At 38.3% G+C, this 16,331-nt stretch overlaps 1 protein-coding gene across 3 annotated transcripts in view; it reads left to right on the top strand.

Moving 5' to 3' along the window:
• RAD18 (RAD18 E3 ubiquitin protein ligase) overlaps positions 1 to 16,331 on the top strand; it is a 99,941-nt gene that overhangs the window by 16,843 nt on the left and 66,767 nt on the right. For all 3 annotated transcript variants that reach the window (XM_032841510.1, XM_032841512.1, XM_032841511.1), the window contains exons 3-5: positions 1,593 to 1,654; positions 3,123 to 3,193; positions 15,985 to 16,322. In XM_032841510.1, the coding sequence (XP_032697401.1) occupies positions 1,593 to 1,654; positions 3,123 to 3,193; positions 15,985 to 16,322 (471 nt within the window). The remainder of the gene's footprint in view (positions 1 to 1,592; positions 1,655 to 3,122; positions 3,194 to 15,984; positions 16,323 to 16,331) is intronic.

The following is a 16,331-nucleotide window of genomic DNA, read 5'->3' as shown; positions in this document are numbered from 1 at the left end:
CCATGAGATGTCAGAAGTGCCATGTTCTGTAGTTCTATGATTATATCTATCATTTAGTGAGCCTGTGCCCTGGACCATGAACTTCACAACAAACTGCAAGTTTGTTCTTCCCCTTGGTGGGACAGGATGAGTAGAAATAGCTGGAGTTGCTTATTTCCCTTCCTGAGGTTAGCTGGGCTCTGATAATACCCCCAGAGACTTGGGTCTGGTAAAGTTTCTCTTGAGGGCAGGCCTTGTTAAGAAGAACAGAGTGCTCTGTATTGCAGAATGATTACTTTCCCCTTCCCCCTACAGAAGGACCATGGGATTTTTCAGGTTGTCACTTTGAGTACCGGGTAGAACCCTTGGAGCTGAAATTCATGTATGTGTGGGCCTACCCTATATCTTGGATCCCCTGGAGTTTTTAACTCTCAGACTCCACCCTGCTGAGCTTCCATTGATTTGCCAATTATAATTCAAGTTTTCCTGCCCCAGCACTGGTTCTAGCAGAGGCTTTTTCTCTGGTTCTTTTGGAGCTTTCTGCTCTGGTAAGTTCTGATTCTCTGTGTCCAGTCTTTCTCACTCTCTAATTTTGGAGCAACAGCTTGTCTGGTAACCTCACTTCTCTGATGGAGCTAGGAAGAGCTGATTTTTCAGTCTTTTTACTTGTTATTAGATGGAGATGGGGGTGATGACTTTCTAACTCCTTACCTGTAAACCTGTAAACCGGAATTTCCCCTTTATTCATCTTTGCTTCCCCACAAAACTTAACCCATTGCCTATTTTATCTTCTCTTTTAACGTGTTCTTTCATTTTTCCCCCTGGATGCTGAGGCTGCCAGGACTTGTTCATTTCCTGGTTGTCTATACCCAAAATCATACTGTCTCCTCCTCTTAAACTAAACTGAATCCTTTTTAGTGAGGCCCCTTCACTAAGCTGAATTTGGACTGATAGCAAATTAGCTACCATTAAGAGAGCATTCTATTTAGTCACATTTCCCCCTCCTTTGGGAGATCATTTTATACTGCCTTGGATGTGAAGAATTTAGTTAATGACAATTTCCTGGTTAAATCCTTAGGATTTATTACAATGAATGGTACTGAAATTACCTCACTACTTTGTTAGCTCCTTAAGGTCAAGAATCTTCCCTTATATATTTTTCTTTTCTGAGTGCTTGCCACAAAGTACTTGTTATATGTGGGATGTTCGACATCATTTGTAGAGTTAGGATGTAGAAATCCCTAATTGATAACGTAGGTATATATTATTTTTTAACGTGTATATATCTTACTTCAAAATTTATATTTTAGAATGTTAGGCATAGGGCTATCTGACATGTATATACAGTATCCATCCTACATTTTATGGAGTTGTGATATCCTAGGGACTCACAATTATTATTATTTGATATCTTTCCCTGTCCTAAAAATGCTACTTTGTCACTTTGCGAGTATGCATAGGTAGACTAGAGGTGTTAGAATTTTGAGATTATAATGATAGGCCTTAGATGATGGAAATGTTCTAGGGCTTAAGTCAGATTTTGTTAGAAGTCAGATTCCTATGTTATTAATGTAGCTTAACTAATTTATTATGTTGCATTTGTTTTTTTGCAGACTGTTCTCTTTGTATAAGAAAATTCCTGTCCTATAAAACACAATGTCCAACTTGTTGTGTGGTAAGTTTTTCTTTTCTGTTTTTTTCTTGTAAACTTAATTGATTGGTGCAAATTTCTGTATCATGTATACACAGATGCTCAAGGGAAGAGGTATAATTGGATTAAGCTACATAAAAGACATTTTCAGAAAGAACCTCTAAAACACATAAATAGAGACCTGGGCTTTGTTCAATTTTTCATAAAGATTTCAAAACCTAAATGTATTTTAGGAAGTAGAAATTAATTCTAAGATCAGGATGTAGCACTTTTAAGTCTTATGATCTATGTTTAATGGCTTGGCTTCTCATGTTTTATAATTTTTCACCCTGGGTAGAAAATCTGATGGTAGGATTATTCATTTGCATAGGGTTGGTATTTAAGTATTTGTGTGGAAGCCAAAGATTCATGGCCATTGGGTCGAGCCCAGCCTGACTGGTTCCTTACTTCTTTTTCAAAAAAGATTTTATTTATTTATTTATTTATTTTTAGTAAAAGAAAGAGAGAGGGAGTGAGTGGGGAAAGGAGCAGAGGGAGAAGGAGAGAAACTCAAGCAAACTCCACAGTGAGCAAGGAGCCTGATCCAGGGCTCGGTTTCACAATCCTGAGATCATGACCTGAGCTGAAATCAAGAGTCAAGTGCTTAACTGTCTGAGCCACCCAGGTGTCTCATAACGGTCCCTTACTTCTTTATCAAATTAGACCTTCATGGAAAACAGTAGGAAATTTGATATTAGAGTTTCTGAAGCATTTCAAGTAGGCAAAAAGGTAGGTAAAAAGGACAAGTAAACATAAATAGGAATAAAGAAAAAAGAAGAGGCAGTGAGGTCTAATAGAAAGGATAATGGGACTAATTGAAGGGTTTGGGTTCTAGTTTGGTGCCTCTGGAAGGTACATGGTGTTAAGATGTCACTGAACTTCTCTGAACTATTTCCCTACATTAGAAATGATGCAGTTTGGCTCCTAAGTTTAATCTCTTTACAAGTTGGTGTCTTGCCATAGCCAAGATGATATCATTAAGGAGATGAACTGAATACCATTCGTGCCAAATAACTACGGAATCTGTCATTTTTCTGTTGCATTCCCCAACACCAACCTTGTTTTTACCTTTCTTGTGGCACCTAATACCTCTCCCTATGTGGTCACTTAAAAGATCATCTCTGTTCTGTTTTTTCAGGAGAAATTTTTTGGGATGGTATTTTGAATAACGATTCTTGCTCATGTTAGGTTTTATCTTAGTTGATACAGAGCGTATATGATTTTATCAGAGGCTGTGGAGAACTTTTATCAGACTTTCAGTCAGCAGATGCTGATTCACTGTTTTAGAATTCCATATTAGTATGAGATAAATGAACTTTATTTTGAGGCTTTCCTGGAAGACTTAGTGGGATGGGGAGTCTCAGGAGGTTGGGTCACACATTTTCAAAACAAGATTATGACAAGTTATTTTATTATTTCTGACCTTTTTCCATCTGTTGTTTTTCCTTTCTAGACAGTCACAGAGCCGGACCTAAAAAATAACCGCATATTAGATGAACTGGTAAAAAGCTTGAATTTTGCACGGTATGATTTAATTTTGTGACTAACCCCTAATTGCTCTGGCCTTTTATATGAGTCCCTTCTTTACTCTGTGAACCTTTGGGGATTAGAGAATGCAGGGTTGGATATTTTGGGTAAAAGAAAGGAAGTGACAACAGTCATTTATCACTTATGGACAATCTAATGGTAATAATATTTTCTTCCTTTACTTAACAGAAAGTCTCATCATGAAAAACAAAAGTTAAAATGCAGATTTGAGCACTTACTATTGGGTACTACAAAGATCCTCCAGCTTCATCTTTTATTTTTCCTGTCCTACCCCTAGAATCATCCATTTTTTCAAGGAGTTCCTTTTATTGGAGAATGGTATTTAGGATCAGGATCTGGAGCTAGGTATGATCATTGTTACTGAGATGTCATTGCTAGCTCTCAGTGGACAGAGCTGAGTAACATATGCATGTATACATATGTGTATACTAACACACGTGTACACACTTATCTATAATTGTATCTATGGCTGTTATTTATTAACCCATTAATTCTTAATCTGATTTACTCAGCATGTATAAGATGGTGTGCCATGTGAAATAGGTTAATTGCTGGTACTTTATGCAGCTCAGAAATGTAGCTTTATTTCTTAGCATGATGGTAAAAGTTTGGTCTCCCAAAGGAATATAAAAAGGCATATTTTACCAAACAGTATCTTCAGTTATTTTTAGTTTTAATTGTGCAAGTCAATCAGGGACTTTTATTATGAAGGTACTGTGTTTAGATAATAGGTGCCCATCTCCTTAAGTATATGACTTATTAGCTGTGGGGACAGTTTGGGAGGTACATTACAATGGTTCTGAAATGTAAAGAGGTTTCTTCCAATAGAATCACACATTTATTTCATTGGGTTGTGTCCTGAAAATGATCAGGTTTAGTCCTCTGAACTTGCCTATTATGACATTCTAGAAATTGGCCTGGTTAGTCATTTCCCTAAACAGAATCCTAAAAGGATGCTATTTCCTAGATTAAGAAACTCTGAGAGTCTCTGATTCTTACAATTACAGTTTTTGCTTTTCTTATTTTAAAGTCTTTCACCAGTTAGATTTTGCAGTCTATGAGAAAGGATGGAGCTATGTCTTCAGAAAGAAATTTAAAAATTTTTTTAATTTAAATTCAATTTAATTAACATATGTTATATAATTAGTTTCAGAGGTAGAATTCAGTGATTCATCAGTTGCATATAACATTCAGTGCTGCTTATTACATCAAGTGTCCTCCTTCATGGCCATCACCCAGTTACCCCATCCGCCTACCTACCCGCCCCACCTCCAGCAACTCTCAGTTTGTTCCCTGTAGTTAAGAGTCTCTTATGGTTTGCCTCCCTCTCTGTTTTCCTCTTATTTTATTTTTCCTTCCCTTCCCCTATATTCATCTCTTTTGTTTCTTAAATTCCACATATGAGTGAAATCATATGGTGTTTATCTTTCTCTGACTGACTTATTTCGCATAGCATAATACCCTCTAGTTCTAGCCACACTGTTGCAAATGGCAAGATTTCATTCTTTTTGATGGCTGAGTAATATTCCAGTGTGTGTGTGTGTGTGTGTGTGTGTGTGTATCTATCTCACATATTCTTTATTCATTCATCTGTCGATAGACTTCTGGGCTCTTTCCATAGTTTGGCTATGGTGGACATTGCTGCTATAAACATCATGGTGCCTGTGCCCCTTCAAATCAGTACATTTGTATACTTTGGATAAATACCTAATTTACTGCAATTGCTGGGCCATAGGGTAGTTCTGTTTTTAACTTTTTGAGGAAACTTAATACTGTCTTCCCCTGTAGCTGCACCAGTTTGCATCCCCACCAACAGTATAAGGGTTCCCCTTTCTCTGCATCCTCGCCAACATCTTTTGTTGCCTGAGTTCTTAATTTTAGCCATTCTGACCAGCGTGAAGTGGTGTCTCATTGTGATTTTCATTTGCGTTTCCCTGATGTCTAGTGATGTTGAGCATTTTTTCATGCGTCTGTTAGCAGTTTTTGTGTCTAGAAAGGATTTTATTAGTTGTTTGATTTTTCCTGAGACAGTAAAATTGAATCTCAAGGCTTATTTTTTTCTTAGCTGGTACTGAAAGTATAATGACTTCCCTGCTAGGAGGAAGGGACTGTCACAAAGCAAGCACACATTTGTTGAAGAGAAGTATTCAGTATCTTTGGGTTTATAGACCTTTTGATAACTTAAAGGGAGGCCTTGGAATGATAGAACTCACCCCTTTCCTGCCTCCTCCCAAAAGGAATGGGCTGTTTAATTGTTTATTAAAGTGGGTGTGGCAGGGTAAGAAGCATTCTTTGTGGATTTGGGATGAATTTTATCATTTCTTTCTCCCTCTGTTTGCCTTGGAATTGCCTTATAGTGGACATTTGTCATCTCTAAAGTGCTATTGTACCTTATTTGCAAAATTAGTAGGGATGAAATTTAGGCTAGTCAATTTCAGTATTTGTTTGACATCTGGTTTAGGATTGATGAAAGAAGTAGTTTAATTTTATGACTAAAATATAAGACGTTTGTGTTGTTTGTCAATTTTGTTTCTTTCTTATCTGTTATTGCCATTTTAAGACATGATGATTTAAAAAACTTTAATATTCTCAACTGAAACAAAAGAGTATTGGAAATAATTCCAGAGATTTTTCAGATAAAAGCCTGACATTCAGGGATGCTTGGATGGCTTAGTCTGTTAAGTGTCTGCCTTCAGCTCAGGTCATGATCTCGGGGTCCTGAGATTGAGTCCCACCTTGGACTCCCTACTCAGCGGGGAGCCTGCTTCTCCCTCTGCCTGCCTCTCCGCCAGCTTGTGCACACACACTCTCTCACTCTTTCTCTGATAAATAAATAAATAAAATCTTTAAAATAAAATAATGTTCTTCAGAAATGGTGGTGTTGAACAAAGCTATTTAGAATATTTTTGTTTAAGTGGAACATCATTCTTGATCTAAGTAAGAAAATATTCTTTCTGTGTTTTTGTGTAGCAGCCAGTCTACATCAATGTCATTTTTACAGATTGAGAGTGTACAGCATCATTTACTGCTTTGATTTATCCCCATCAAGGTACAAATTTTTCTCCAGGTTCTTATTCCAAGTTTAGAATTTAAACATTTTATTTATTTATTTATTTATTTATTTATTTATTTATTATTTTACTTATTTATTTGTCAGAGAGAATGAGAGAGAGAATGTAAGCAGCAGGGAGAGGCAGGCTTCCCACTGAGCAAGGAGCCGGATGGGAGACTTGATCCCAGGACCCTGGAATCGTGACCTGAGCCGAAGGTAGATGCTTAACCAACTGAACCACCTAGGTGTCCCAGAATTTAAACATTTTAGATGATAATTGTAATAGATAATTCCCTTAGCATCTTATAAAAGAATGTAGAATATATCTTTTCTTATGATATCGTTTAGAGCATACTGGCTTTGGATTCAAGCACAACTGGGTTCTAGTCCAGTACTGTGATCAAAGTACTAAACCTTTCTGGCCTCTATTCCCCATCTGAAAAGTGGGGATAATAATATTGATAATTTCAGGGATTGTTTTAAGGATTAGAAATGAGAAGTTATACTAAAAGATACCCAGCATAATATCCGGAACAAAGGAACCTAAAAAAAGATTGCTGTCGTTATTATCATATGTAGTTTACCTGCACTTATATTGTCTTCACTTATATTATAGATTGATGTCCTAAGGTGTTAATAAGAATTTGTGCTTTGGTGGGCCTCTGCCTGTTTAACCAAATGGTCTTAGACTGCTGTTTGCATGTTTTGGATCAGAAGAGCATTTGCAGGGACTTTTACTAATTAATGAAATCCATGGACTTAATCGCATGGATTTTGTGACCATGTGTACCCAAAAACCTATTTTGATTCTTGATTCTTGGCTGCATTCTGAAGAAGTAAGGTTATTGTATAGTTAACAAATGGGCAAGAGTTTCCTGTACTTCATGGAGTCACAGTTGTTCTGAAGGTCTGTAATTCACTCCCAAAATCTGAGCATCTATGATGAATGCTATTAGGCATTATAATACCAACTTTCTTTAAATTAAATTTATAGGAGTGATGGGAATGAAAGAAAGGTTACCGATTTAGTTTAAGTATCCATTTTGGAATTAATATTTTCACATAGCTCATACTTAAGGTATATGAATTGCAGTAGTCTCATGGTTTTAAATACCATGTGTCCATTCATGGCTTTCAAATTTATATCTTCAGCTAGATCTCACCCCAGAACTCCATACTCATATATCCAGCTGCTTGCCTCACATCTCTGCTTGGACCTCTTCAAAAGAATTCTTGATTTCTCTATGCTGCCTGCAGTCCCCTATTCCAAATGTATTGTCCCCACAGTCTTCTCATCTTGTTAAATGGCAGCTCTGTCGTTTCATTTGCCCAGACCAAAAACCTTGAAGTCATCCCTGACTCTTTCCTTTCACACTTAATCTATCATTCCATCAATAAATCCTGTTGGCTTTATCACTAGCAGACTTCCCGAAACTGAAGCTTTTCATCACCCTGCCCGAATTATCCTACCCAAGCCAGTGTTAGCTTGGACTTTTGTGGTCACTTTCTGGTGGTCTTCCCTTTTTTTTTTTTTTAGATTTTATTCATTTATTTGACAGACAGACAGAGATCACAATAGGCAGAGAGGCAGGCAGAGAGAGGGGGAAGCAGGCTCCCCACTCAGCAGAGAGCCTGATGTGGGGCTTGATCCCAGGACCCTGAGATCATGACCTGAGCCGAAGGTAGAGGTTTTAACCCACTGAGCCACCCAAGTGCCCCTCTGGTGGTCTTTCTTATTTCCGCTTTTTCCGTCTGATAGTTCTTCTGAGGCCAGCAACCAAAGTGATCCTTTAAAAAGTCAGATCATACTTAATATTGCCGAGAGGTGGTATCCCATCTCATTTGGAGCAAAAGCCAGAGTCCTCTCCCCTCAGTGACAGTGCACTGTCCCTTTCTGACTTCTCTCCCACTTTTCTGTCCCTTGTTTATTCTGCTCCAGGTACCTGTTTGCCTGTTTCTCAAACATGTCAATCATACTCTAACCCTAGAGACTTTGTACTTACTGTTATTTCTTGGTGAAACACTGTTTCCCCAGATAGTCACATGGCTTAGTCCTTCAGTTTCTTCAGGCCCTGTTTTTCATAGGTCTTGTTCTCCGTGAGGCCTTTTGTGACCATTCTGTAAGGAGTATCAAGCTCATCCCCTCCTCATGCACAGCTTCACTGGCTTCATTTTTTTGCTGTAGCACTTTCATATACGTCGTGAGCATCTCACATCTTTTCCCTTACTATAGTATAAGGTTTGTGAGGACAGGTGATTTTGTTCATTGTTTTATTTCCACTGCTGAAAGTACCCTGAAAGTAGCAGGCACATGAAGAAGTTAATGAGTTTCGGTTTTAGTGAGGGGCATAATTTTGTCACTGCAATAGTGCAACTGTCTGACACCTATTTTTTTTTTTTAAATTTTATTTATTTATTTGACAGCACAAATGGTCAGTAGCAGGCAGAGGGAGAGGGAGAAGCAGGCTTCCTGCGGAGGGAGTAGCTTGACATGGGGCTTGATCCCAGGACCCTGGGATCATGACCTGAGCTATATGCAGACACTTAACCCACTGAGCCACTGAGGTGCCCCTGTCTCCCACTTTTTTTTCAGCATGTACCTTGTTTTATTGTACTTTGCTTTATTGCACTTTGCAGATATTTAATTTTTTGACAAATTACAAGTTTTTGGCCACCCTGCATTGAGTGAAGTCTATTATTATCATTTTTCCAACAGTATTTGCTCACTTTGCGTCTGAGTCAAATTTTGGCAATTGTTAAAATATTTCCAACTTTTTCTTTATTGTTATGGTGATCTGTGGTCAGTAATATTTGATGTTACTATTGTGATTGTTTTGGGGGCACTGCAAACTGCAGCCACATATGACCGCAAACTTAATTGACAAATGTTGTATGTGTTCTGCTGTTCCAATCACTGGCCATTTCTCTCCCTCTTCTTGGATCTCCATATTCCCTGAGACACAACAGTATTTAAATTAAGCCAGTTAATGACCCTCCAAGCCATTTAAGTGTTCAAGTGAGAGGAGAAGTCACAAGTCTCCCTTTAGATCAAAAACAAGAAATGATTCAGTTTAGTAAAGAAGGCATGCTGAGGGGTGCCTGGTTGGCTCAGTGGGTTAAGACTCTGCCTTCAGCTCAGGTCATGGTCTTAGGGTCCTGGGATCGAGCCCTGCGTCAGGCTCTCTACTCAGCTGGAGCCTGCTTCCCCCCTCCCTCCTCCTGCCTCTCTGACTACTTTTGATCTCTCTCTCAAATAAATAAATAAATCTTAAAAAAAAAAAAAAAAAGAAGCCATGCTGAAAACTGAGATAGGCTGAAAGCTAGGCTTCTTGTATCAAACAGCCACGTTTTTGAAGGAAATTGAATGTGTTACTCCAGTGAGCACATGGATAATAAGAAAGCAAACAGACTCACTGCTGATATGGAGAAAGTTTGACTGGTCTGGATTGATCACACCAGCCACAAATTCCCTTAAGCCAAACCCTAGTGGAGAGCAAGTCCCTAATTCTGTCATTCTGTGAAGGCTGAGAGAGGTGAGCAAGCTGCAGAAGAGAAGTGTGAAGCTGGCAGGGGTGTTTTCTGAGGCTTAAGGGAAGAAGCTGTCTCCTTAACATAAAAGTACAAGGTGACACAAGTGCTGATACAGAAGCTGCAGCAAGTGCTCCAGAAGATCTTGCTGAGATCATGAATGAAGGCGGCTGCACTAAACACCAGATTTTCAAAATAGACAAAACAGCCTTCTTTTGGAAGAAGAGGCCATCTAGACTTGCATAGCTAGAGAGAAGTCTGTGCCTGGCTTCAACACATCAAAGGATTGGCTGACTCTCTTGTGAGGGGCTAATGTAGGTGGTGACTTGAAGTTGAAGCCAGTGCTCATTTACCATACAGATAATCCCGGGGCCCTGAAGAATTATGCTAAATCTACTCTGCCTGTGCTCTATAAATAGAACAACAGAGCCTGGATGACAATACATCTGTGGACAACATGGTTATGCTCATTGACAATGTACCTGGTCGCCCAAGAGCTCCAATGGAGACGTATGAGATTAATGTTGTTTTTGTGCCTGCTAACACAGCATCCATTCTGCAGCCCATAGATCAAGGAGTAATTTCAACTTTCAAGTCTTATTATTAAAGAAATACGTTTTGGGGCGCCTGGGTGGCTCAGTGGGTTAAAGCCTCTGCCTTCAGCTCGGGTCATGGTCTCAGGGTCCTGGGATCGAGCCCCGCGTCGGGCTCTCTGCTCAGCAAGGAGCCTGCTTCCTCCTCTCTCTCTTTGCCTGCCTCTCTGCCTACTTGTGAGCTCTGTCAAATTAAAAAAAAAAATACGTTTTATAAGGCTATAGCTGCTGTAGGTAGTGATTCCTCTGATGGATCTGTGTAAAGTCATTTGAAAACCTTCTGCTTATCTATTCATCTGTTGATGAATTTGGATTATTTCCATTTTGTGGCTAGTGTGACAAAAGCTGCCGTGAACATTTGTGTCCAGTCTTTGTGTTCATCTTTGTGTGCATCTGTTTTCATTTCTTTTGGGTACATGTCTATGAATGGAATTGCTGGCTTAAATGCTAGGTGTATATTAAACATCATAAGAAATTGGCACATAGTTTTCCAGCTGGATTGGACCACCTCCACCAGCAGTTTATGAGAATTTCAGTTGCTCTATGTCCCGATTAGCATTTGGTAACATTAATCCTTCTAGTTGTAAACATTTCATTGGGTGTGAAGTGATAACTCATTGTGGTTTTAATTTGCACTTTCTGATGACTAGTGTACCTTTTCATGTACTTACTGACTCTTCTTATATCTTTGGGTCTGTTACATTTTGACCCAATTTTTAGAAATGGTATTTTGTTTTTTTCTTATCAGTTTGTAGTTTTTTATGTATTTTGGTCGTATATATGTATTTTTTTCTTCCTGTGTTTGGCTTACCTTTTCATTTTCTAAAGGTTGTCTTGATGAACAGACATTTTTTTAATTTTGACGAAGTTCGTTCTCTCTCTCTCTCTTTTTTATGATTACTACTTTTAAAAAAAATCTTGCCTAAAAAGTCTTTGTCTGTCTCAGGTCATAGATATTTTTCCCATTTTTTTTTCCCCCTAGAATTGTTACAATTTTAGCTTTTACACTTAGGCCTGTGAACCTATTCAGGTTAATTTTTATGTATGATGGAGGTTAAGAGTCAGGATTCATTTTTTTTCCTCGACAGATACTTGGTTGCTTCAGCACCATTTATCAAGACTCACTAAATTGCAGTGGCTCCTTTGTTGTAAATCAAGTGACTACATGTGTTGGGCTAATTCTGGACATTCTGGACACATTCTCTCTCTCTTTCAGCTAAAACTACAGTGTCTTTAATGCAATAGCTGTGCTGTTAAGTTCTTAACATCTGTAGTATGAGTACTCAACCTTGGTTTCCTTTAAGCCTACTTTCATTCTGGGGCTTTTGATTTCTTTTTTTCTTTTTTTAAAAGTTTAATTTTATTTCTTTTCAGTGTTCCAGAATTCATTGTTTATGCACCACACCCAGTGCTCCATGCAATACGTGCCCTACTTAATACTCACCCCCAGACCCACCCAACCCTCCACCCCCTCCCTTCCAAAACCCGCAGTTTGTTTCTCAGAGTCCATAGTCTCTCATGGTTCGTCTTCCCCTCCAGTTTCCTCCAACTCCCTTCTCCTCTCCATTTCCCAATGGCGTCCGTGTTATTCCTTATGCTCCACAAGTAAGTGAAACCATATGATAATTGACTCTCTCTGCTTGACTTATTTCACCCAGCATAATCTCCTCCAGTCTTGTCCATGTTGATACAGAAGTTGGGTATTCATCCTTTCTGGTGGAGGCATAATACTCCATTGTGTATATGGACCATAATCTTAGAATGAATGTATCATTTCAACCCCCACAAAAGTTGCCTTTATTGTGCTTGGCATTTTATTGAATCTATAAATAAATATGGGGAAAATGGGTATGTTAACATTGTTGAGTTTTCTAATCCATGTACATAGGATATTTCTTTACTGAGGTCTTTTTTAAAATTTCCCTTAGCAGGGGCACCTGGGTCTCAGTTGGTTAAGCAGCTCTCTCTCTTTGGCTCAGGTCATGATCCCAGGGTCCTGGGATCCAGCCCTGAATTGGGCTCCCTGCTTAGCAGGGAGCTGCTTCTCCTTCCTCTGCCTGCTGCTCTGCCTACTTATGCTTTCTATATCTCTGTCAAATAAATAAATAAAATCTTTTAAAAAATAGGATAAAATAAAATTTCCCTCAGCAAATTTGGTGGTTTTCAAGATATAAATTTTACACATTTTTGTTAAATTTATTCTTAGGTATTTAAAGTTTTTGATGGTATTTCAAGTGGTATTTATTTTAGAATTTCATTTTCTCTTTGCTAACATATAGACATTAATTTTTGTTAACTGATATTACGTTCAGGGTCTTGCAAAAATTCACTTATTCTAGTTGCATGTGGAGTCTTTAGATTATTTTGAACATAATCATGTCACCTGCAAATAATAAGTTTTCTTTTTTTCCCATTGTTTGTGTGTGTGTGTGTGTATGTGTGTTTGTGTGTGTATGTAATGTGTGTGTGTGTGTGTGTGTGTGTATTTTGTTTGTTTTTTTCTGCCTTACCACAAAAGCTAGAGCCTCCAGTATAATTTGAAGAGAAATAGTGGTGGTAGACATATCTTTTTCTTGTTTTCAGTCTTAGGGGGAGATATCCAAAGTTTTACTAGTGACTATAATATTAGCATAGTTTTCTTGAAGTTATCTTTTATCAGATTATGAAAGTTTCCTTTTGGGGGGCCTGAGTGGCTCTCTCAGTTAAGCATCTGACTCTTGATCTCTGCTCAGGTCTTGATCTCAAGCTTGTGAGTTCAAGCCCTGCGTTGGGCTCCATGCTGGCTGGGCACAGAGCCTACTTTAATTAAAAAAAAAAAAAAAAAAAAAAAGTTTCTTTCCATTCCTGGTTTTCTAAAGTGGTTTTTTTTTTTTTAATATTTATTTATTTATTTATTTTATTAATTTTCTTTTTTATAAACATATTTTTTTCCCCAGGGGTACAGGTCTGTGAATCGCCAGGTTTACACACTTCACAGCACTCACCATAGCACATACCCTCCCCAATGTCCATAACCCCACCCTTCTTCTCCCAACCCCCTTCCCCCCATCAACCCTCAGTTTGTTTTGTGAGATTAAGAGTCACTTATGGTTTGTCTCCCTCCCAATCCCAACTTGTTTCATTTACGCTAAGGTCAGGAACACGGCAGGGATGTCCATTATCACCACTGCTATTCAACATAGTACTAGAAGTCCTAGCCTCAGCAATCAGACAACAAAAGGAAATTAAAGGCATCCAAATCGGCAAAGAAGAAGTCAAACTATCACTCTTTGCAGATGATATGATACTATATGTGGAAAACCCAAAAGACTCCACTCCAAAACTGCTTGAACTTGTACAGGAATTCAGTAAAGTGTCAGGATATAAAATCAATGCACAGAAATCAGTTGCATTTCTCTACACCAACAACAAGACAGAAGAAAGAGAAATTAAGGAGTCAATCCCATTTACAATTTCACCCAGAACTGTAAGATACCTAGGAATAAACCTAACCAAAGAGGCTAAGAATCTATACTCAAAACTATAAAGTACTCATGAAAGAAATTGAGGAAGACACAAAGAAATGGAAAAATGTTCCATGCTCCTGGATTGGAAGAATAAATATTGTGAAAATGTCTATGCTACCTAAAGCAATCTACACATTTAATGCAATTCCTATCAAAGTATCATCCATTTGTTTCAAAGAAATGGAACAAACAATCCTAAAATTTATATGGAACCAGAAAAGACCGCGAATAGCCAAAGGAATATTGAAAAAGAAAGCCAAAGTTGGTGGCATCACAATCCCGGACTTCAAGCTCTATTACAAAGCTGTCTTCATCAAGACAGCATGGTGCTGGCACAAAACAGACACATAGATCAGTGGAACAGAATAGAGAGCCCAGAAATAGACCCTCAACTCTGTGGTCAACTAATCTTCGACAAAGCAGAGAAGTAAATGTTTTTATTGTTTCTTAGAGCAGTGGTTCTCAGCTGGGAGTGATTTTACTTTCCCTTTACCCCTCCCCCAGGGGACATTTGGTAATGTTTGGTTACATTTTGGTTGTCTCAACCTAGAGTGGGGTGTATACTACTGATGTTTCTACAATGCACAGAATAGCAAAAAAAGTATCTGATTCAAAGCGTCTGTAGTGCCAAGGTTGAGAAACCATGCTTAGAGGTACCATGGCTTTTTTTTTTTTTTTTCCCTTTTGGTTATGTACAAGAATTTCTTTCTTTTATTTTTTTAACAGTTTGAGTAATACATGCCTAGGTTTTATTTTCTTTGTTTATCCTTTTTGGGATGGATTTTAATTCCTCCTGACAGTATGCTACCTTTTTATTCTTTTTCTTTTTATTTTTTTTTAATATTCATCACAGTAATTTTGAAGTCCTTCTAATGACACTCTTTGGATCACCTCTGGATCCACTTCCATTGACTATTTGATCTTTTAATTGGTGGCTAATTTCTTGCTTCTTTGCATGTCTAGTCATTTTTAAATGTGTTCTGATGAAATGTTATAGAGGCTATGAATTATCTTCCTTTGAAAGAAGTTGGATTCTGTTCTCACAAGTAGCTAAGTTACCAGCTCTTCACTTTTTTTTCTTTTCTTTTCTTTTCTTTTCTTTTTTTTCTTTTCTTTTCTTTTCTTTTTTTTTTAAGTAGGCTCCAGGCCTGGTATGGAGCCCAATGTGAGGCTTAATGCACTGTACTATGAGATCAAGACCTGACCTGAAATTGAGAGTCAGGCAGTTAGCTGAGTCATCCAGGCATCCCACCAGCTCTTCACTTTTATTCTGTTAGGGCCTTATTTAGTTTTTTGCTGGTTTGGTCTATTTATGTTTTATATTTCCAGAGTATGGTCCTTTATCCTGAGATATGGCCTTTGTGGGGTTTTAACTGAATGTCTGGGATCTTTACCAATATCTTTCCAGTTTGGCTGGGCTCAGACTCCCAACAACTTTTCACTGACCTTGGGAATCTCAGCTTCTCAACATGTGCTTCTTATGAGATTCTCTTGTTTTCTGTCTTAGGCTTTTGCAGCCCTGGAGATGATCAGGAATGGATGAGAATTTGTGCAGATTTGGGGGGTTCTTTTTTTATGGGTACCGCCAGTCCAGCACCCTATCCCTTCAATCCTAGCCATCTTTGCTCAGAACTCTCATCTCTCTTCCCTCTGGTCTCTATTTGGACTTCATTTCAAAACCTGACTCCAGAAGATGCTTCCAGGGGAAATTCTTAGGGGAATGTTGGGTCACCTCATGTTTCCCTTTTCTTTCAGTGACTACAGCCTTGCATTGATGATAGTCCATGCTATAAACATTTGTTTTGTATGTTTCGCTCAGATCTTAAAGTTGTATATGGTTGGAGAATAAGTCTCACACCAGGTATTCTTTATGGCCAGATGCTAAAGTATCTCCATTTTTCTTTATAAAAGATTAACTGCCTTTTAAGTCAGATTTGTTGCTTTGAAGAAATACTGGTTTCATTGTCATTATGGAGTAAGTTTGGTATTTCACAGAAGCAAGTGTTAATTGGATGAACAGCTTATGTCAGTTTATTATTGTATATAACTTGACATCTTCATTATCCATTGTGTTTTTTGTGCTTCAAGGAATCATCTTTTGCAGTTTGCCTTGGAGTCACCACCCATATCTCCTGCTTCCTCCTCTTCAAAGAACCTTGCTGCCAAAGCACACACTCCTGTAGCCTTCAGACATTCTTTAAAGCAAGGAAGCAGGTTAATGGAAAATTTCTTGATCAGAGAAACTGGTGGTTCTACATCAGAGTTGTTGATAAAAGAGAATGAGATTAAATTTATCCCTCAGAAAGAGGTGAGCACTTCTTCAAAGACCAAGGAGACACCTTCCATAGAAAAGGCAGCTCCGTGTTCCTTAGATGGTCATGTTCCTGAGAAACCCTCTACATCAACTTTGAAACAGGTTACGAAAGGTAGGAAAT

Source organism: Lontra canadensis, unplaced genomic scaffold (genome assembly GCF_010015895.1).
Source record: "Lontra canadensis isolate GAN:19392208 unplaced genomic scaffold, GSC_riverotter_1.0 scaffold124, whole genome shotgun sequence".
In the NCBI taxonomy this organism is placed as follows: domain Eukaryota; kingdom Metazoa; phylum Chordata; class Mammalia; order Carnivora; family Mustelidae; genus Lontra; species Lontra canadensis.
This window is presented reverse-complemented; position numbering and strand designations above follow the sequence as displayed.